The sequence below is a fragment of the Falco naumanni genome, chromosome 12, assembly GCF_017639655.2.
Source record: "Falco naumanni isolate bFalNau1 chromosome 12, bFalNau1.pat, whole genome shotgun sequence".
In the NCBI taxonomy this organism is placed as follows: Eukaryota; Metazoa; Chordata; class Aves; order Falconiformes; family Falconidae; genus Falco; species Falco naumanni.
In genome coordinates, this window is record NC_054065.1 from 9,433,868 (window position 1) to 9,455,356 (window position 21,489).

Genomic DNA, 21,489 nt, shown 5'->3' on the forward strand with positions numbered 1-21,489 from the left:
TGTCCTTCAACTTCCTGAAAACCCACTCCTCGTTACACATTATGCTTACACTCCTTTTTAAACTTCTCCCTGGGGAAACTGGTCAGCACCCAAGAACTATGCACTGAATTTAACTGGGGGGGGGGGGACACAAAAAAAAAAGGGGGGGGGTAGGAAAACATTTTAATATACAATTGGATTAAAACTCCTTTAAAGTAAAAAATCACAAGACTATTCCAAACCTTTAGGAGGTTATTGAATCTCATGCCAATTTTGTTGTTGTTACTAATGCTTTCTTTTTTCCTCCAAAGCACTTCCGAATGACGGTAATTCAGCTGAGCTGGTTATAAAATAAAGAGGCTAAAAATCACTACAAATCTACAAATTATTAATAAAATTAGCTAATAACATGTTATCATTTGTTCTAATGGGTTTTCATACCAAAAAAATATATTGTAAGTACAAATGACAGAAACACGTTAAAACCCTACAAGGTAATCTTCACTAGCACTTCACCACTCAAGTCTATTTGATCAGGAATCGGAACATTTTATAAATACTCTTGTGCACTACACACAACATATATTCAGATTTGACATCCATTTTCTATTCCGGTTTTGAAAGTTTGTATTTTACCCCATATTCTGAGCTCTTTGCTGCATTTCTGTACAACAAGAATTTAAAAAAATATTGCTAGAACTCCCCCCCTCCCCCTCTTTGACGATATTTATATTGTAGTTCAAATACAAAATATTCAGAATGAATTATTAACCTGACTGAAAGGTCTCACTCAAACCGACACTTTCAACATTTGGCATTTTTTTTAAGCTTTCATTCAGTGATGAATAATCCCAAGGAGAAAAATACCCTACTGCATGCAACTGCTTCTCTAGAATGACCTGTTCCGAGATAGAAAAATCATGGCCCCAGAAGAAACTTCTTTTACAAGCTTAGTCTGTTATTAATACATTCACCCACTATGTACAAGGTATTAGTTAACCAATAAATTATTTCTTAGAGTAACTGTACTAGTTTTTACTAATTGAAAAGTTTAATGTCAGGTTCCACCATTCTGTAGTCTTCAAAGTTGCATCCATATATAAATTAACATACATAAAAATAATCCATTGTCTAAAAGACTGCACATCAAAATAGTATTTCCATGTCTGCTTTTAAAAGAATATTTGTTGAATTTATTTTTACAAATTGAAGCTTTATAGGGACATTTACTCCATAACCCAAGATTATTAATGAAACAATTATTTAAAAATATGGTTTGTAACTAAGATTTCTGTACATTTTTGTACCTTTTTCAGACTACTATGTTAGCTTTACCATCAGGTTTTCAGTGCTGTGATATGCAGGCTTCAAACACTGCAAAATATGTTTACAGACAATAATTAATTCAATTATAGTAACATTGCTATTAACCTTATGAAAATAATTTTGGCTCAAATTTCCAAGTATATGGGTAACATCCCTTTAAACCTGATATGCTATTTTAAGTATCACATCCTCTATACAGTCAATTTTTTGCTGACAACAAACTGTAAAAAATAGTGAAACATCTGAGATGTGAACTAGTTTTATGAACTAAAGAGCAGCTTTTGCAAAGTTTAAGACAAATACAAAAAAAATATTGCACACCTTAAAATACAATTGTTTACATTCTGACTTCGATACGGTACAAGTTAACCGTGAATGTAAGGAATTACTGGTTTATATTGTGAGCCCAATTATTTGTGCCAGAAGGTCAAATGTCATTTAGAAAAGTCAAACGAGTATGTTTCAAACATTTACTTGTTATAGGAATTCTAAGTAAACTTTTAAAAAGCTTAAAAAGCTTTAGGCCTCACTTTTGAGGGTCAACAACTCCTGCAAACCAACATTAACATTTCTGAGCAATACAGGCCATTCAACCCACTATTCCCTCAAAAAGCTAACAGACAGTAAGCATATTGTGAAGTATACATTTTTATTTAACATTCCTAAAATAAGCTGTATTTACATATTATATAAATGTATGAAGTCTTAATATAAAATAGAAAACTGCATTGACTGAGGAAATCACACTCCATATGGAGTTACTTATTGAAGACCATTTGTTTATGAAATTTTACAATAATTTATATAAATTATCTCTTCCAAATTAGATAATTTTTTCTTTTTACTAATCCACACAATTTTGATGACTTTGCAAACAGTGGTGTATATTATAAACTTTAAAAACAGTTACAGCATCTTCCGGCGCACAACTGGCTTTGGAAAATTAGACAGTCTTTTTTTGTTCTTTCGTAGAGTCTTCTCTGCCATGTCTGCAGTTTCTTTCTTTGTTCCATCCACTGGACTTCCAAAAGGAGAGATGAATTTTATTTCCACTGGTGGAGGTGACCAAGAACCTTCTCTTCTTGTGGTTCTGAAAAGAAAGAGAAGTACCAAAATTTATTTTTTCTTACCAACAGCTTTAGTGGAGGGAAAAATTACAAAATTAATGCCAAAGAACTTATTTATGGGCTTCTTTGTAGGCAGGATCAAGGCAAAAAAGGTACACAAATAAGCTTTCTTTTGCTTTCATTCCTTACCAGATTGTACCAAGTATTCTCAGTCACTGGTCATATGAGCCTTTAGAGCACCCTAACCCAGCTTTTAAGAGGCAGATATCCTCAAACAGTTTTCCAGAATGAACCAGGAAACATGTCCAGAAACAAGAAGTTCCCTCTGTTCACTGACCCCCTCCTGCCTTGTATGGGAAACTAAAGACTGTTAAAAGTGAGTGTGGTTTCATAAAGGTGGAATACAACAATGTAAGAGCCCACCATCACTGCAAAGATCGGTATCCATTCGTTTTCTATCCCCTCCCTCTCCCATTTCTGTTAGAAAACTAAACCGTTAAGTGGGGGAAAAGGTGCCTGTTAGACCAGCAAGCTGGACAGGCTTGTAAGGTCAGAGCAGAACTGCTCAGCCAAGCGAGCAGAAGAAATTAGGTCGCAAACAGCTGAACTTGTGAAAACATAATAAAGGAATGCAAATAAGTGTTCAAAAATAATTTCATACTTGGTTGCTTTCCTCATTTTTGATTTTGCAGTTCTACCTCTCTTCAATTTTTGCTTTCCCACAGACTCTAAGGATTTGGTATCCTCTTCCTCTTTAGTTGGAAGCTCCTATATTAAGGCAACAAAAATATTACTCATACACAAGTTCTTACACTTCTACAGAATACAAATCAGTCTTTCTTTCATGCAGTCATGCCAAAGTTTTCTCCAAAAGCATTACAGTTTCTCTCAGCAAAACAAACCTTTCATCTGAAATTACTGTACCATCTTAACAGTTCAAATTCTGAAAATTAAAAGATAACACACCAATTAAGTTTAAAGAAAGCCACTGTGCCTTTTGTTAAAGGCAAAGCAATACTTACTAATTCTTGACTTAAATAGACTCAAAACTGACTTTTGTAGCTAGTTTTCATGAAGGAAAAACCCACAAATTGTCTAGCTGCTTAATTTAAAGCTTTCTTTTTAGACGTACTTTCAAGAAAAAAGGCAAGGCATTGCAAAGTATGATTTGAAAAAGCAGTACAGAGCAAAAGTCAAGAACATGATACATCCAGAGTTTTTACTTACTGGTTCTTTCATAATTTGGGAAACGCTAGATACATTTTTTCTTCTTGACCTCAAAAGAGGTGGTGAAAAGACAAATTGAGAAGACAAGTCTGGGTCTAAATCCTTAAGCTGCACAGGATGGCCTGCTTTTCCAGCTAAAATGACAATGCATTGTTAACACACATGTACATTACAAAGGACAGTGACATTAAATTACAGCTCATAATCAAGAGCACAATACCTTCCCGAAATAAAAGCTCCAGTCAGGCTTATAAATACTCAGTGTGGAGGTGTCTTTCCCCCAGTAACTGCCTCTTGGGATCCATTCTTTTTCAGCAAATTGTGAAACAAAACCAAGCCAGTGTAGTGGTTTTACCTGCACTTACATAATCAGAGGTATTATGCTCAAGAGGCATCAAGAGTCCCTACGCATCTCAAAAAAGAAAAAATTTATCATGTACACTAATAAAAAGTAACTTAAATAAAAAAAATATATGCCCATGAAAAACAACCACATAATTAAACAGCTGTATAGTTTGCTGCAAGATGGAGCAGCTCAGTTGCAGTTAAAAACTGAACAGAATTTGGAAGCACGTCTCCTTTATTTCTCCATCGGGAGGAAGAGATAGCAATTGCATATTAACAGATACCCTCCAGTTTTCAAAACTGACAGAAATTAAGCTCATGACAAAAATTCACCTTAAATTTCTTTTCACTCAGATCAGCCTCCTCATCTATTCCCACCACAACTAGTCAGCCAGTCATGTAGAGTTCAGAAAGAAGATGAAATGCCTCTTTCCAAATTTGTTATTTTGCATGGTTACATTCTTTACAATGCTTAAAGCCAGCCTCACAGTCTGTTTTCTATGGTTTACAAAACAGGAACACCCCCTATTTTGTATATAAACACAGCACACTTGCCTTTAAATTTCCTTGCCAGTTTTGTGAGAGGAGGAGAGAAAAGGAAGGACTCATTTTCCTCAACAGACAGTTTCTGATGCATGGGAGTTTTGCGGGACCTGGTTCTTGTTACAGAATCTGTTAAAGTTCTTGATATTTCATCACGTTCTGATGGGTTTACGTCTTCAAGCAACATAGGGCTGCCATCAGGTCCTTTGGGGGAGGCCTCCTCCCCTGCGCTCTTCTCCAATACTGACTGCTTCTTCCTGCCCCGACGCCCTGTCCTTCCTGGAGTCCTGGGTGTGCTTGGTTCCTCATTTGGCTGTGCAGGTGTTTGCCCATGAGTATCTGCTTTTTCTGGTTTAGCATGTAGAACTCTTCTCACTCTTCTCCTAGGAGTATCAAGGATCTCCACTTCCCTACCTGAATGTATGTCTTCCTGAGTAGAGAGAGATTCTGCAGCTGCCAGGAGATTTTGTGCCACCTTCCTAGCACTTCTTCTAGGAGTGACAGGAGTGACAGGAAGTTTAAGCTCCGTTTGAGAAAGCAATGACTGAGAGAGGTCAAGGTCAGAATTTTCTGAAACTTCCGATGAATTGATCTTTTTTCTTCTGCCTCTTTTAGGTGGCACAGGTAAAAGTAGTTGGTCATTAGGCTGCACCTCTTGACTCTTGACAACATTTTCAGTAAATTCTAAATGAGTGCTTTTCTGTTTTCTTGCACTTCTACTGGGACTGGTTGCCAGTTTTATCTTATGACCTGAGTCACTCTGGCCAGTTTCTTTTTGTCCTCTATTCCTTTTGGAAGTAGCAGAAACGGTAACACTATCACCTTCAGCAAGAGATCTTTCCTCGTTAGCCTCTTCCAAGGGTTCAGATGCAGCTTCCTTTGCTCTCCTTAAGCCTCTTCTTGGAGTAACAGCTATAGACTGCGTACTGACGGACAATGTTTGTCCATCAGAATGGCCATCTTCTGTTTTTTCTACGTTAGTATGTTTTGGCTTCCTGCCTCGCCTAGGAGTCACAGGTATTTCCTCAGCTTGAGCATTTTCTTCTGTTTGAAGATGAGAAGTCTCAGCTGCTTCTTTCTTTCGCCTGGTACTTCTTCTAGGAGACAATCCAAACAGAACTGGATCATCCGTCTTCAACAGCTGCTGATCACTTGCCGATGGAATCCTTAGATTTCTACTCAGTTGTCCCCTTGCACGTGTTCTAGGAGTGATGACATACTCTACAGGATGTTTGCTGGTTTCATCTTCCACTACTTCTGGCACAGTTAAGGCAGATTTTGCCTTCTGGAATCTAGTTACCTTTTTACCTATGGTTTCATGAATAGACTGTTCTACAACTTCAGATGTAAATTCTTTACTTCTTGTGTCTTTGATTACATCCAGTAAGTTCTCAGCAATAGCCACTTTAATGGGTTCAGGCACATATGGGAGCGACTCTGTAACATTTTGAGACTCCTGATCACTAGTTACAGTGGACACTGAGTTTGTAACATGTTCTTGGTTTTCAGTATTTCCTAAATTGTTCACAGGTTTCTCCTCTGTTGTGGTACCAGCCGGTTTAGAAGCATCCACTAACACAGGGTCTCCCATCTCTGCTTCACCTTCTTCTCCTTCCAAGACTAAACTAAAATTACTCTCAGATATAAAAAGCTCTCCCTCAGCTGCATCACATTCACCATCTCTATTATCAGGCAAATCACATATAAACTGTTGTTCTGCGGTATTGTAGCTGTATTGAAGATTGCCTGATGGATGTAGTTCACTATCTGGTGATGTTTCAGGTGCATCTTCGGAGATCTGTGCCTTAACTGCACTATCGTCAATAACCTAAAGTTAAAAAATGTCTGTTAATGCATGATTAATTACCCAACTAACTTCAAAATGAGCTAGATGAAACTGAGGACAGTGAAATGCTGCTTTTCCTTTCAGATCACCACTAAATGCAAAGTTAGAAACATACAATGTATTCTCTCAATGTACTACAGATAACAAATTTATGCATTTAAGGGACAGAGAACAGAGTATTCTGTGTATGCAATCACATGCTCCATTTCTGATCTGTTCGTGACTAAGGATCTGCTACCACCCATGAAGGAAGTGAGCCGTTTTGCAAAACAAAACATATACACAACTGGCAGTAACCATCACATGGCAGTACTTGCCCGACTGGCTACAAATCCAGACCGACTGACAAACTCTGCATCTGACAAGGTAAAACACAATCCTGTCCCCAGAGTTTAAAGTTTCAGTCACGATAGTTGTGACTGCAACACAGTCAAACCAGCCAGGTATCACATCCAACAACTCAACGCTGCACATTTAAGGGATCACTTGGATTGTGTGAGACAACACCTATATTCTAAGTACCTACAGCTCATGTTTTGCTGTAGCAACCACTCTTTCCTTCTAGATCCACACGAGACACTCAAGCTTTTATGTAGAGAACAGAAGTAGTATCTGTTACATATTTCAAGTGACTCAGATGGTCAAGACAATTTAATCAATGAATAAAAGACCTCTGCCCAGCCCTCTAAGTTGTAGTGCCAACAATGGCAGAAGGAAGAAGCCACTCAACGGGAGTCTCCATAGAATCTGCTTATTTTTTTGCCTCCTGCCTTGTAACAAGTTGCTAAACCATCATGTTATAGCAGCATGTCACGCTTCAAAATGGAATTTACGAAAAACTATCTGCATAAACTTTCCCTTTATGCTTACAAATCTACGAACAAGAAAGCAGGAAGTCGTTTATCCTAAATTCAGTGAAAGCAGACAAGCCAAACCCAGATGTTTACTATAAATCTGTAAGAACCAGTTATAACAAAAGCAGAAAAACCTTCACTGTACTGCTACATGAATGACTGCAGAAGCTTTGTGACTGTCTCATGTACCTGCTCCCTTTTTCCCGTCACAGATTTTCCATTTACTCCCACAAGTGACTAATGTATTCCCAAGTCTAAAATCATCTTCTCTACAGTGTTGCCCTAAATCCCAAAGCTGAGACAAGCTAAACCAGTAGCTGCCTATTTAACTTCACCTGCAATCTGGGACATGGAAAAGCATCACCTATTACTTAAGACCTATCTGTTTGTGGTAGGCCTACCTTTCAGTTTGTATTTCACTCCATTATTAATTCCTGTGAGTATAACCCTACAGGAAATTGACAGTATACTCTCTACGGTACTTAGAGGACATCCACAATGAATCCAAATAACTCATCAGCCCCTGTTGAAGAACAACACGGGGAAAACCTGGGACAACCAGACAATCTCTAGTTCTGATTTTCAGTCCATGTGAACAGCCTTTTAGAATACATATTTTACAACGTTTAGATGTTAAAAAAAACACGTGTTTTACAAATAAGTTTTAAGTAGCTGGAAGTACCTTCATACTGAAATTAACTCTTTACCTGGCATGTGGTTTATGTTAGTTAGGAACAAACAGTAAAGGCTCTAAGCACCTAAATCATTCTGGAAACGAGCTTGGTTACCACATGATCTCATCATCTGGTAAATGGCCCCCAGTACTGAAAAGCTGCGTTCCCCAACTTTTCGTATTATCTTTAACATTAAAACTATTTATTTTTAAAGTCAAGTAAGAAACATTAAGTTGTAGTAAACCAAATGAATGCATAGTTATTTAAAAAAAATACCTCAGACATTTTTTGTACTACTACAGCTCTCAAAGGCCCAAGTCTTGACAGGTTCTATTTTGTGTCACAGATACAAAAAAATGCCTAAGAGAAAAACCTAGCTGCCCTTAGGTAATGAGGTTTTAACTTGTGTTTTTGTGTGTGCGTAACTGTCAGTACAACAGGACTGCCCTCAATTTGCAAAGTGTGTTCTATTTTGTAGAAAATGGGAAAATAGTTTACTTACATTCATTTCCTCAGCTTTATGAGCATTGTTAGAAACAGCTGTTTCTTCCTGCAGCAAAGGAGCTTCAGCTTCAACTTCAGCCGCTTCTAGGTTATGTTCTTTAGAGAAATCCACACGCTTCCCCTCAAGGTGATTTTCTGAATGAGTACTGACCACATCCTCACTGTCAAGAATACTTATCACAGCTGGAAGAGATTTATGTAATTTTAACTTAACTGCTATATAAATGACACAGGTTTAAGCAACAGAGTAAGAGAGGGAACAGGAGCCAACAATACAGTTCTCCATCCTGCCGCATATATCAAGCTTTCTCCAGAAACCAGAAGCCAAAATTACCGTGCTGGTTTTGGCTGGAAATGAGATAATTTTCTTCAGAGTAGCTGGTATGGGACTATGCTTGGGATTTGTGCTGAAAACAGTGTTGATAATAAAGGAATGTTTTTGTTATTGCTGAGCAGGGCTTACACAAAGCAGAGGCCTTTTCTGCTTCTCACCCCACCCCACCAGCGAGTGGCCTGGGGGGCAGAAGAAGCTGGAGGGGACACAGCTGGGACAGCTGACCAAGGGGATATTCCATATCACATGATGTCATGCTCAGCACAAAGCTGGGGGAAGGAGGAGGAGGCAGGAGGACGTTTAGAGTTATGGTGGTTGCCTTCCCAAGTAACCATTATGACTGACAGAGCCCTGCTCTCCTGGGGATGGCCGAACACCTGCCTGCTGATGGAAAGTAACAAATGAATCCCTTAGTTTGCCTGTGCAGCTTTTGCTTTACCTATTAAACTGTTTTTACCTCAACCCAAGAGTCTTCCCACTTTTCCCCTTCCAATTTTCCCTGCCATCCCACCAAGGGGAGAGTAAGCAAGCAGCTGTGTGGTTTAAACCATGACAACTATACGGCAAAGGAGGCAGCCCCACAGTAAAATACGAAAAGAGGAAGGGGAATACCAGCTGGCAAGTCCATAATGAACAAGAACAACAGAGGAAAGGCTGGAAAGACACTGATACTACTTGTTCTTCGCAGCCCGAATACTGAGGATGCATCATCTTTTAAAATAGTAACTCAAACAGCAGATCCTACAGTACACAAATCAGTAGTAGTGCACAACATTAAAATAAATACTGATCTCTCCTAGTATTTTAAATTCTACCAGTTTTCTGAATATCTTTATCAAGAACAAGACCACTCACCATGCATTTCCTACAAGGACTTTGAGGAGGGAATTCTCTCTATAGTTTAATGAAAGCAGAAACATGCTAGTACTACTTCATTCGGAGACACTGGTATGGCAAGCTACATGTTTTACTTCAAGAGTTCAGCTACCTTAACTCACATAACATCTCCAACATACTGTACATACATTCTCTGTCTGCCTCCGGCAACTCAGAAAGCTGTGGATTTATTGCAACTGGTATGGCTTTTTCTTCTGATGAAGAGGATGTTTTGGACTCCTGGTCGTTTGTTTCGCTTCATGAACAGAAAGAGAGAAATTCATCACCAAGCTTCAAAACAAACGTTGAAGAGCTTTACAAATTACTTTCTAATTTATCTTAATTTTTTCTGTTCTGTAACTTGAAGATTTTACAGTGAGAAATTCACTTACAGACATACCTACATTCAATTCATTGCATAAAATGAGTCACAGGTACTTAACTACACTCCCAGCTATCTAATAGTAAATAATAACACAACAACAGAGTTGTATTAAAGAATAATAACTGATTTCTCTTTGGCAGGAAGAGTGCAACTGCTATACTGGAGGTTTAGAACAAACTGATGAAAAGTTTGTACCAGTGTTAAGTCACCACTTGAAACTCAGGGTTATTTCATTGCTAACATTCTGTCTTTATTACTATGCAGTTGCAGCTTTTAAAGAACCTGGTGAGAAAACTGCTTCCCTTTCCATAAATAAATAGATGCTAATTGAACACACACAGAAAACAGAAATTAAGTGTACAAAATACTGCCAGAAAGTATTCAAAGCCCAAAATAAACCTGCTGAAGTTACAGGAAGCTCAGGCGTGGTTTTTAGCTACACAATTTTCAGGCAAAAAAAGGGCTTATGTTCACAGTATCTGCTTAGTAACCCTCAATCTAAAAAAGTTTGTATCATCTGTTGAACGAAGTCTTTATCATCATTACACTTTGGGGTCTGCAATAATTTGAGAAAAAAGGCTCAAACCAACAGTTAGTCAATTTGATTTACATTTATGCCAAATTAATTCTGTTCACAGACAGAAAGGAATAGAAAAAGCATTATACATAAGAACACAGGAAAGAACCAAAAATCATGGTTTTCAAAGACAGGAAAGCCAGAAGTTACATGTTGTATGAACCCAAAGATGTATCTATTTTATAAACTCACCCTTCACTTGCCGTTCCAAAAGTAGCAGCCTCAGCAGCTTTAACCACCGATTTAGGATCCTCATGAAGAATAAGACATTCAGCATTTGATTCTTCCACAAATCCTACAAAAACAGACAGATGTATGACTTCCCTGTTGCACTTAACATCACTTCTTTTAAAACACTCATGTATTTTCAAAGTCAGCCTTTATACATTTCACCTTAGGATAGTGATCTAACAAAACAATGCTACCAGGCACAGAAGGTCTGAAATACTCTTTCTGTTAAAACAAGAAGTCTGATGCATAATTTCAGTCAAGAAAACAAAATGACCATCGATACTCTGTTTACACACTAGATTTGATACATGACCAATCTAATACATAAAACATTCAGAAAATATCCCTCCTTAAAATTGGGTAGGAAGTTCTCTTTTCTTCTCTTTGGGTATTTATCACATTCCAGCAATGCTTCTTTCCTTTCTTGACTCCATTTCCCCTGTTCTACAAGAATGCATCTAAGGTCTTTCCTTATTCTTTCCTCTAATGGTCAACTGGTGGTGTTGAAACCCAACTGTTTGCTAACTTGTTATCTCAACAGGTTCAATTTTAGAAACATCTTCCTTTTCTTTGTTTCTACTACCTGCTTCCTCCAGCTCCAGAGATTACCTTTGCAGACAGTATGCAGGACTGGGATAATTTCACTAGCTCCAGCCAAACAAGAGCTATACTGACTGCCCTCTAATGCCTCCAAACTACTGAAATTGTACAGAACTGTTTGTACCGTAGTCTAGCAATAAGGAAGCTTCTTTATAAGCTTATTCTTTAATAATTAGTACCTTATTATTTTAAATAAAAAGCAGTTTTAATTTCTTGTCCAAATACAAGGCACCTAAAATAGGTAAGGCATTTAGGCACTCCCATTATTTAAAAAGAAAAAAAGACCTGAAGAACTTCAGTATACAACAACCACTCTCCAGGATCCTTAAGAATCATCTCAGACTTCAGACTGAGTCAGGATGCATACGAGGCACTGACACTGGAGTACACACTCACTGCTACAAACTGTTTCGAGACCTCAGACAAAGAACTCTGACATGGGCATACCTGTCCCAGGAATAACAAACTTTTTTTAAAGAGCTGAACAGACTGAGCTTTGTTTGGCAAAATGACTCCATAGCTGTGCCTGCACATCTTGCTGTTCCTGCACTACTTTCATTCCCAGCTCATCATTGCTTAACAGCTAGTGAGCTACATCTCTTCTAATCTGCCAGCAGACCTGCTCATACGAATCCTCGGCAGCTGGATTGGCTTGAATGAGTTGAACAGAGCTGAATAACCAAGGACCAACTGAACTAGGTTTGGACAAGGCTGCAGAAGCTGTTGAGCCAGCAAAATGAGCAAGGAAAGCTGTAACGAGAGGCAGGCAGACAAGCAGACTCACTTCCAGAAGAAAACTATTTAACTGAGCACTAATAAGGTGGTTAAAAAAACAAAGAAAAATAAATCTATCTAGTCAAACCAAGCCATTACAGTAAACTTGCTGTAAAAAACCCTGCAGCCTAAGGTATACCTGCAAAACATAACCAGAAGTGTAAGTTTTCAACTTGCATCCCTCTCAAAACTCCCACAAGTCACTGCTGCCTCTCAGCTACAATTACAGCCAGTCAAACCCAATATATATTCATAATGCCCAGGATATCTAAAGAAGGACTCAAACACAGTAGCGATTTTAAAAGCCTAGGACAAAGAAGTGCCTAGGACACTCAAGAATGCTCATCATTAAAATGCTGCACTCCTCATCTATTTAACCTTTTGAAGACATTTGAAAAATTCAGAAACTTAGATTATCATAGGATGAAACACACCAGCTTCTTTTCTTAGTTCTGATGAATCTGGTTGTTCTATCTGGGAAGGTTTATTTTCAATAATGTCACTGTCTTCTTCCTTCTCCAGTTCTTGAAAATCGCCAGTTTCTTCAGTGGAAGAATTAGCTGGTTTAGCAGCTATAAAGATGACATCATCTTCAAAATCACCAGGTGATTTTGCATCATGATACTCCAAAGTAGTATGGTCTGATACAACAGAGAAGTTACTATTTTCTTTGCTGACATCCATTTTCTCCAGACCATCTCCAGATATGCTTTCTAAAGACTCTTCCATTTCAGCATGATGATCCTCAGGATAGCTCAGAGTAAACAGAGTTGTTTTATCTCTACTTTCAGACCAGGCATCCTCCACTACTCCACAATGATGCTCAGATGAAGCTCCAGGCAACGGTTTATCATCTTCTGTTACCTTTTTTTTTTTAAAAAAAAGAAAAAGTTCACAATCAACAACATGCATATGCTTTTTGTCAAAACAAGACACCAAAAAAAGAACACATAGCAGTATTTTGTAAGTTTTACGAGTGTCACCTTAAGCAAGGTGCTACAAAATTAATTCACATCTTCACTTTTAAAGTTGAGTGTAAAAATTAATCACACTTTTGACTGCCTACTGAGTTTCAGAGACCTTGGGGAATTCAGATGAAGTGGGTCTTGTAAGCGCTTGCTTATACTGTCATCTCAAGGCTCTTCATTGGGTTCACTACTGTGTTTTCAAGAAGGAGCTCTGCATACCTAAAATCATAACTCAGGATTTTACTCTTTTTTTATGCTTGCCGTTTCAACTTGCCTGCACTACTAAAATATTTAGTGTTCACTATGCCTGTAGCATGGAACAAGGAAATTAATCTGGCCACAACTGCATTATTATTAAGAACTTCATATAAGAGTGAGTGTCTTGTTACAATTGAGTAGTTCTTTATAACGGACAATAAAAGGTATCATAAATCCATATTTCTTAGTTTCATATATGAAGATGTAGATACTAGTGCATGTATATACATATATAGTGCATGTAGATACTAGTGCATGGCCCTGCTCTGCCTCTGATTTTGGTACATTGATTCAGCAACTGCACAATGAGCTGAATCAGGGAATCCAACTGACAGAACAAAAGGAGTAGATAGAGGCAACTTTTACATGGACCAACTTAATTTGACAACTATACGAATGCTATCCCTGGTGCAAGGTGAGAAGCAAAACTCAGAACTTTATGGCTAGAGAACACAGCTCTCTCCATCAGGAGTCTTGCTTTTACCACAATTTAAGTAAACCTAGCCTTGCGAACAGAGACCGAAAGTAAATGCAGCTCATGAGTTTTATTGCTTTCAAAAATACTTAATTCACAAAGCTTAACAAACCCAAACAACTGGCTCAACCTATATTCTTTACCTTCCTGCCACACCGCCATTTGAAAAGGTATAGCAGGAAGCTAGCACACAGCTCCTAACAACACCTGAGTAACAACCACCAAGGTCACTCACTGACTTTTATTTATGAACATGTTCCTGCAGGCATATGATTTTACAGAAGGTCTACCATAATCTTTTTTGTCCAAATTCAAGTCTGCCATTCTGATTTGCAATTCAAATTCTCAATATAAGGAGTTTTTGAAAACTTTTAAAAAAAATCTAAATCACAGTCTATAAAGCCTTTTAAATGTAAAAATCACTACCTTCAACCCAGCTTACCCCAGCAGTCCATTTTGCATTCGAGTTCTCTTCCCTGAAAGATATTCTAGGCTCCTTTGCTCGTAGAGGAGGAGTAACCGATCGCCCTGGTGATGCAGAGGGAGTTGCTAGGGGTGTGGTGCGAAGGCTGGATCTGAGAATAGACTGAGGAGTAAACCCAGGAAAACCAGAAGGAGCTGAGGCCAAAATCTTAGCTCGCTATGAAAAGAAATAAAAAATTTCATTTAAAACCAGTTAAACCTTCAAAACAGAAGGCTGCACTTGTCAAAGCTATTAGTTTAAATTATGAACGGGATTTGTACAAGCAGAGAGGACAAAGTTTAGCCTCTGCTCTTTTTCCAAACGTACAAAAACCTTAATGATAAAAAAACGATGTTTTTTATGACTCTTTTGGTGGGGTTTTTGTTGTTGTTGTTGGTTTGGGGTTTTTGTGATGAAACAGAAAACATTACTTTTCAAATTAATTTCCTGAAGAAACAAGGATATAGAATTCTTGTCTGCAGTGTTATCTAGATAATTTCTGCAATTTTGACACTGCTCTTTTAAAATACCTGCAGCTTCAAATGTTACCCCAGATACAGTGACTGAAAACACTGCCATGCAAAATGGCAATCAGCAAAGCAACAGCGATAGCTTAGTTTTTCACTGATTAATCAATCCACACACTAGACTAAATTAAGTGGCACTGCTGTAAAAATACCTGCACATCTTCATCTAGAAGTATTCAGGTCTGCTTACCTCAGCTCAGAAAAGATTTTACAGTACTGAAAGGGTTTAAAAGGAGGATAATGGAACTAGCTTAATGATATGGACAATATCAAATAAGAAAAAGGTTGTAATTCAGAGAGATCACAACTATTTTGTTCAGGTAAGCAAATCAACTGTTATTCCCTTGCATTATAAGAATTTGATGGCCATGAATGGAAATACAGTTTAACATAATTGATAACTAAAATTACCGCATAAGTCATCACTGAATTCGACACAGACTGACATCACTTAACTGACATCAAATTAGTGTCGTTTCTCTCAACCATTTTTGTCGTTGTCATCATTCACTCAACCAGATTAAGAAACTGAAACATATACACCTTGCTGGTAGGTACGGAAGTCAAACTACACAGAGCTACTGAGCTCTCAACATGACGGTTAAGCTACAAATTGCATCTTTAGGTATCTAAGGATATTGAAAAGTCCAATTTTAACTTCTTTGGTTCCATGCAATAAAAACAAGTGTATTTCACAAAGCTATGGGACAACATGAACACGGCAATTAACTTAGAACTAAACTTTTCCTCTCTGAGACTGTTCCCAACATACTACTTCCAAAAGGACTGCATATACAATAACCACACGCATACTGAAAATACTCCACAATTTGAATGCAACAGTGTTTGTGCTAAATACTTTGGTGGTTTTGTTTTAAACAAAGTTTCCAGGCTTTTGGTTTTGTTGGTTGGTACTGTTTTTTTTAAAATACAAACCTTAACCACAAGAGGAGTCTCTAGTAAATTCAGCCCTGATGCTCCTAAAAAATTCTTTTGTGAGGTGGAACCGTGTATATTTGATTGCAGCGGGCTGGATGCCACAAATGAAGTAGAAGCTCTGCATGGTGACTGCCAGCTATCCCCCTGAGCCACAGAACATGAAGGAAGAGGACGAACCACCAAATCCAGCAATCTGTTAAGATACACAATTTAAAATACAAGAAATAAATACATTTAAAAAAATCATGTTGCATTCAAGAAATCTGAGACGATTCATATCAAAAAGATTCAATGAACACGAAATAGAGGTGTACCCTCACCGTTGGGGCGATGCATCAGGCCCACAAACAAGTTAGAGGCGTTTCTTAATTTTTAGTTGTTTCTTTACATGTCACTATTTCCTAGATCACTGCCTCTGAGGCAAGAGTAATCCAATTCTAACTGGCACAAGTGATGTAATTTTCATACCAGAAGAAAATTCATCTACATTTCAATGCTGACACCGTTTCAAATTCTCCACTTCTTTGCACCCTAACAACCTTTAACCTAAATGCAAACCGAACACTTTGCAAACACAGACAGTATATGCACTCACATACATATATATACACCTAGGAGAAGCAGCATGGTTTTGAAATACTCCTTCTGTAGATATACTGTACCTGGAACATTTGTGTGAAGATTTTATAACGGGTGTCCCAACAAATGCATCAGGCAACTCTGCCTCAGGGAGACGGTGCGTTATGACCAGTGGTTCTGTAACTCTAGGACTAGAATTAAAAAGGAAAATATAAGTCTGACTTCCACTCTCCTGAAGGCCAAACATACCAGAACTCAAGTCTATGTGACCATACCACCTGTAGAGAAATCATCTGATAACCACTAGCCTCTTTTCTGCTCATTTTTAAGCAAAGAAGGCAGAAACTGGGCAGGAAGTGGTATAAGATTACTATTTGATCACACAATCAAGTCTATTCAAAATCTGTACACCAACAGCTTGGTGGTAATCACAGTTTTAGTTTCAGCAATATTAAATTCTGTAAACACATTTACCCTCATGTAAATATGTCTTTGCATAAATAAGATTACCACAGCAGAAAATCTCTGTTCAAATATTACTTATATAACATTTAAGAATCATATGTACAAAAAAGCCAAAGCTTTATTTATGTCACCTTCCCTCCGAAACACTAACATAATTCAAATGGATTTCTCTCTGTCTCTTCCCTGAAAACATGCAGCTCAAGACTAAACTTTGTTTAAAAGGCTGCTTACCTATCATATTGTGAGAAACTGGGTTTCTGCTGATTTTCTACCCACACTTCTCCAATTTTGGACAATACATTACTGATGAAAGTTGCTCTTGTAAGCACATTTCCCGCATTAGCTTGTTTTGCTACTGTTGATAATGGCTTTGGTCTTGAGACTGTAAAGCAAGAGGGGAAGAAATATCAGCCTTGTGTAATCAAAGTGATGGTTAGCTGTCCATGGCATTCTAAAAATTACCTTCTCTGAAGACCGATGAAGGCAAATGGTAAGGCCTGGCTCTCTCTGCAGCCAGCTTCCTTTGAACTCTAGGAAGGATCTTGCCATATTGATCTAATATAGAATTTCTGGCAACTGCTCTCTCTCTCAAGCAAGGATCACGATCATTCTGACAAATGAAAAGCGTAAAACAAAAAGTTAACTATTTACAAGAAGTTCATTGTGCAGAACAATCTGTGCTATTTCTAATTAGCGAATAAATTTCCTCTACAGGTATAGTAAGATACGTCCACTGCACAGAACTGCCGAAAGTGCTACCCAGAACTGCAGACAGCTCTACCCAACAGCACATACCAATTCAACTTGATATTTTTAGCAAAGTGGAAGGAAGACTAGATAATAGAACTCGCAAGTTGTAAGTTAAAACAGTTCTGGCACTCCGAAGCACTGTAAGCTAATACACTTGTTATCACCTGCAACTTCCAAATGGTTTACAAATTAGCAGGCTTTCCCTTGTTTTGCATAAAACATCAACGTCCGAGATGACTGAATATACAGGACAACTCCAAATTACGTTGCAAAAACACGTAATTTGTGAATATTAAAATGTATAAGAAAAAGCTGCCTACAGACATATGCAGGACCTAAAACTTTCAAGACCACCTTTTAAGTTTGATTCACTGGAAAACTATCACTCTGGAAAACAACAAATGTATCGCAGATTTGTAACAGAAGTTCACCTAACACAAAATTTCATCTGGCTACTTTGAGAAATGGAAGTTAGACGAGAACTTCTGTCATAGAAGTGGTAAAAGGAAAAGTCGTGGAACTGCAGAGCTCAGGCTGTAATGTGAGGAAATAAATAAATGAAAAAAAACCCAACCAAAGCACCACACAAATTTTACCTGTGGACTGGCATCCAGACTGCTCTCACCTAGAAAAATATACTTGCATGCAAGATAAAGAGAGGACATACAACATACTCTTCGTTCCACAGAAACGAGTGATACAACTTTCAACAGTCTAAAGCAAACATAACATACGTATCTGAATAACTGAATGTTAATACTGGCTGATAGAAAAGATACAGATTTATTCCTCAGATGCAAACAAATGCTCTGAAGCGGAGTTCACAATGGTCTGTAACACGTAATTTGTAACTTCTCAGAGTAGCTTTGGAGTAGCGAAATATTTTGTTCAACTTTCAAGTTCAGCTGTAACTTAAGGTATAGAAACTTATTCTAGTATTTCAAAAAATAGTATGAAAAACAAAGCAGGCTTTTCATTGAGTACTATCAAAACCAGTTAGTAACACCTAACAGAAACTTGCACACTGGACAGAATTTTTACACTTACCGGAAGATTAACATTCATTGACTGATTCAGCTGCAGTGCTGGGATATAGTTGGCACGCTGCAGGTGGTGGACCAAAAGATATTCATGATTTTGAACGCCAGCATTGGTCTTTAAAAACTTCTCCAAACACTCCTGTGAGAAATAACACATTTCCAAAAGCTGTTATGATTCTGCCTCTTCTCTTTTCAAAGAGACAAGTACGAGTTATTCTTGTCCACACTTACTTGTTCAGTGTCTGTGAAAGGTAGCTTCAGCAAGTCTTCCATTAGCCCCATCTCCTGACAGATTTCATACATGTGTTTTAACAGCTCTTCCACGTTTAACTTGGTGGTGTGTTGCTGCAACAGACCCCAAGCCTCCACCATGCACCTGTGATCAATTTTTTGAGATGTAAAGGAATATTAACAGTATAAGCAAAAAGATGCCCCCAAATCATTGCAGGCAAAGTTTAAAGGAAATTTAGGGGATCGTGTTTTGTATTATTTGTTCTCCACTTTTTACAATATTTGAATTCCAAAATGGTGGAATATATTTCTTTACCTATTGGACAACAACACCGTGAGGAAAAGCCGCACTTCACTACTGCTTGACATTGATGGCTTCATCATCTGTATGTATGTCAGGGCTCGCCTATGCTCTCCTTGGCACATGAGGCATTGAATAATTCTCATGTGTTGCCACGATGCAGTTTTCATTGTAGCTGGATGAAAGAGCAGGGCCAGTGCATTCTGTAGAAGTTAGAGATCAGGTTTATTACGACATACACATACACACATGTGAAAAAAATAAATATTCCAAAGTTTCTTAAGTAAGGGTGAATGTGTGTTAAATAAACTGATATGACTACCTAATGAAATACTCTGTACAGGACATATAAATAAAAAATCTTAAGTGTTTGCAGAGAAAAAAAATCCATTAGCCATACAGACTAAAGTGAGCGTTTGAAAAGGAGTAATTCACTTTTCTAGGTGAAGCACATGCTGGTATACAAACAACACTTTTTATAAATCCATTACTAAATAAAAGTTGCTCTCCCAATTAGATTATATTAACATCGTGATAGGCAAAGAACAACCTTCAGCACCAAAAAGAGCATGAATTAGGTTCAAAAGTCCCTTTTGCAGTCTTCGATCTCAAATCTTGCTGCTATGATCATAGTTTTAATATTAAAAGTTCCTAAAACACTGGTTTTGAGAAAGTGCTCAACTGGTCTGCTGAAACAACATAAACTGATAGCTTTGAAAACTCAAATATCAAGCATTATTAACATAGATTTCTCCTTTGTTTTAATCAATTTCCTTTCAAAGTAATTAAATCAAAATTTCAAATCATAACTTACTGCTGAAGATGTTGCGGCAGTATTACAAAAAAGCTTTGAATTTTTTAGCACCTGTTATACAAGCGCTGATTTTATTAAATCATTTTACAGATTACAGCTTTGTACTGTAATCTAAGTCTAACTGCAACATACTTACTTCATAATCATTGTGATCTAGAAGCCAGAAACCTTGAATAAGCTTAACAAGACCCCAAGGGATGGCAAAGGCTGTTGGGAAGGAGTCAATTGAAGTTTCTGTTTTATTCGGAAAGGAATGCATGATGTCTAGAAGCAGGTAAATTGTCTGATATCAAGTATCTAATTAAGGCTAATAAATTTGTAAGACCAAAAATTTATCACTTAATCTGTAGAAAAACACAATGAAAGAATATAAAAATGGTAGGAAGCGGGAAATATGAATTTACTAGTCTTGCCATTTTAAGCTACTATAACCTGAAGACAGTCGGACCCTAACCACAATATTGCATTCTGAATAAAAAGCCAGATTACAGATATTTGATTTCTGTAAGGCACTCAAAAAGGTTAATTTTACCTATTGAAACACTTCAGTTATAAACTCAGGTTCCCACTTTGGTCAGTGGAGCTACCAGTTGGACATTCAAAAGATCTGAGCATCCAATGCTTAATTATTAAAGCAACCAAATTCTACACTTGGGTTTTTTCCTCATTTCCAGAACACGTCAATTTCCAAAACAACATCAATCATGGTGTCCTTACAATACAACTTAGCTCTGAATCACTAAGACCAGACTCAAAACAGTATGCGGACCACTCATTGGTAGTGTCATTTTCTCTTGACACCCATTTTTAGGGACATGCTCTCGGAATACAGCTCTGGGGTACAACAGTTTTAAAACCACTTGCTCTTGAGGCTCCCCTCTGGGGTTAGGCAACAACCAACCAAAGCACTTCCGTATATTTCAGCAGCTTAAAAATTAAGTTTCTGCCCAATGACTTCTGTGTTTATTAATTGTGTGCCTGCATTTTTACAAAACAAAAGCAAGCACTGTTAGCTGTTCTGGAAAATGGATGGTTTCAGCAAAGATCAGGTACTGGTGAACCACTGTTAGAAACCCTTTTGCTCTGAAGCAGAGCATTTTAGTGTACCTACAGATATAGGTGCCTTAAAAAAATTTAAAACAGTGTTAGATTTTGAGAAAAATTAAGAGTGTTCTTTATATTTAACATTTATTAGTAAATCTGTTTTCAAATATCAGAAAGGACTGCAACAAAACATAAACAAGAAATCATAACAAATCCACAGTACGAAAATAAAACAATGCTTCTGTCTACAACTTCATTCTAAATTAAATGCTGTGGCTTGTATTGTGTTTGAAGCATAAATTAAAGGAGGCTATTAAACACACAGGTGACAAACATTTAAGAATATTTATGTTCGTACACTGAAGGTGTAATAAAAACAACTAGAAAGGATACAATCGCATGTTTGTAGCTTTCTTCAATGCTTTCTAGCAAATAGAGATCCAGCAGTGCCTGAAATGAAAAATTTAGATTTTTTTAAAAAACTCCAGTCTTT

The 21,489-nt window shown here is 37.5% G+C and overlaps 1 protein-coding gene across 3 annotated transcripts in view; it reads right to left on the bottom strand.

Moving 5' to 3' along the window:
- Positions 1–1,935: 1,935 nt before the first annotated feature.
- AHCTF1 (AT-hook containing transcription factor 1) overlaps positions 1,936–21,489 on the bottom strand; it is a 41,629-nt gene continuing 22,075 nt past the window's right edge. For all 3 annotated transcript variants that reach the window (XM_040611606.1, XM_040611605.1, XM_040611607.1), the window contains exons 19-36: positions 21,390–21,446; positions 20,089–20,235; positions 19,154–19,341; positions 18,838–18,982; positions 18,614–18,745; positions 17,279–17,426; positions 17,048–17,198; positions 16,435–16,542; positions 15,770–15,965; positions 14,286–14,483; positions 12,577–13,006; positions 10,730–10,832; positions 9,725–9,831; positions 8,364–8,548; positions 4,500–6,315; positions 3,600–3,733; positions 3,034–3,140; positions 1,936–2,395 (exon numbers count right to left, since the gene is read on the bottom strand). In XM_040611606.1, coding sequence (XP_040467540.1) covers positions 2,212–2,395; positions 3,034–3,140; positions 3,600–3,733; positions 4,500–6,315; positions 8,364–8,548; positions 9,725–9,831; positions 10,730–10,832; positions 12,577–13,006; positions 14,286–14,483; positions 15,770–15,965; positions 16,435–16,542; positions 17,048–17,198; positions 17,279–17,426; positions 18,614–18,745; positions 18,838–18,982; positions 19,154–19,341; positions 20,089–20,235; positions 21,390–21,446 — 4,536 coding nt within the window. In that variant the 3' untranslated portion in view covers positions 1,936–2,211. The remainder of the gene's footprint in view (positions 2,396–3,033; positions 3,141–3,599; positions 3,734–4,499; positions 6,316–8,363; positions 8,549–9,724; positions 9,832–10,729; positions 10,833–12,576; positions 13,007–14,285; positions 14,484–15,769; positions 15,966–16,434; positions 16,543–17,047; positions 17,199–17,278; positions 17,427–18,613; positions 18,746–18,837; positions 18,983–19,153; positions 19,342–20,088; positions 20,236–21,389; positions 21,447–21,489) is intronic.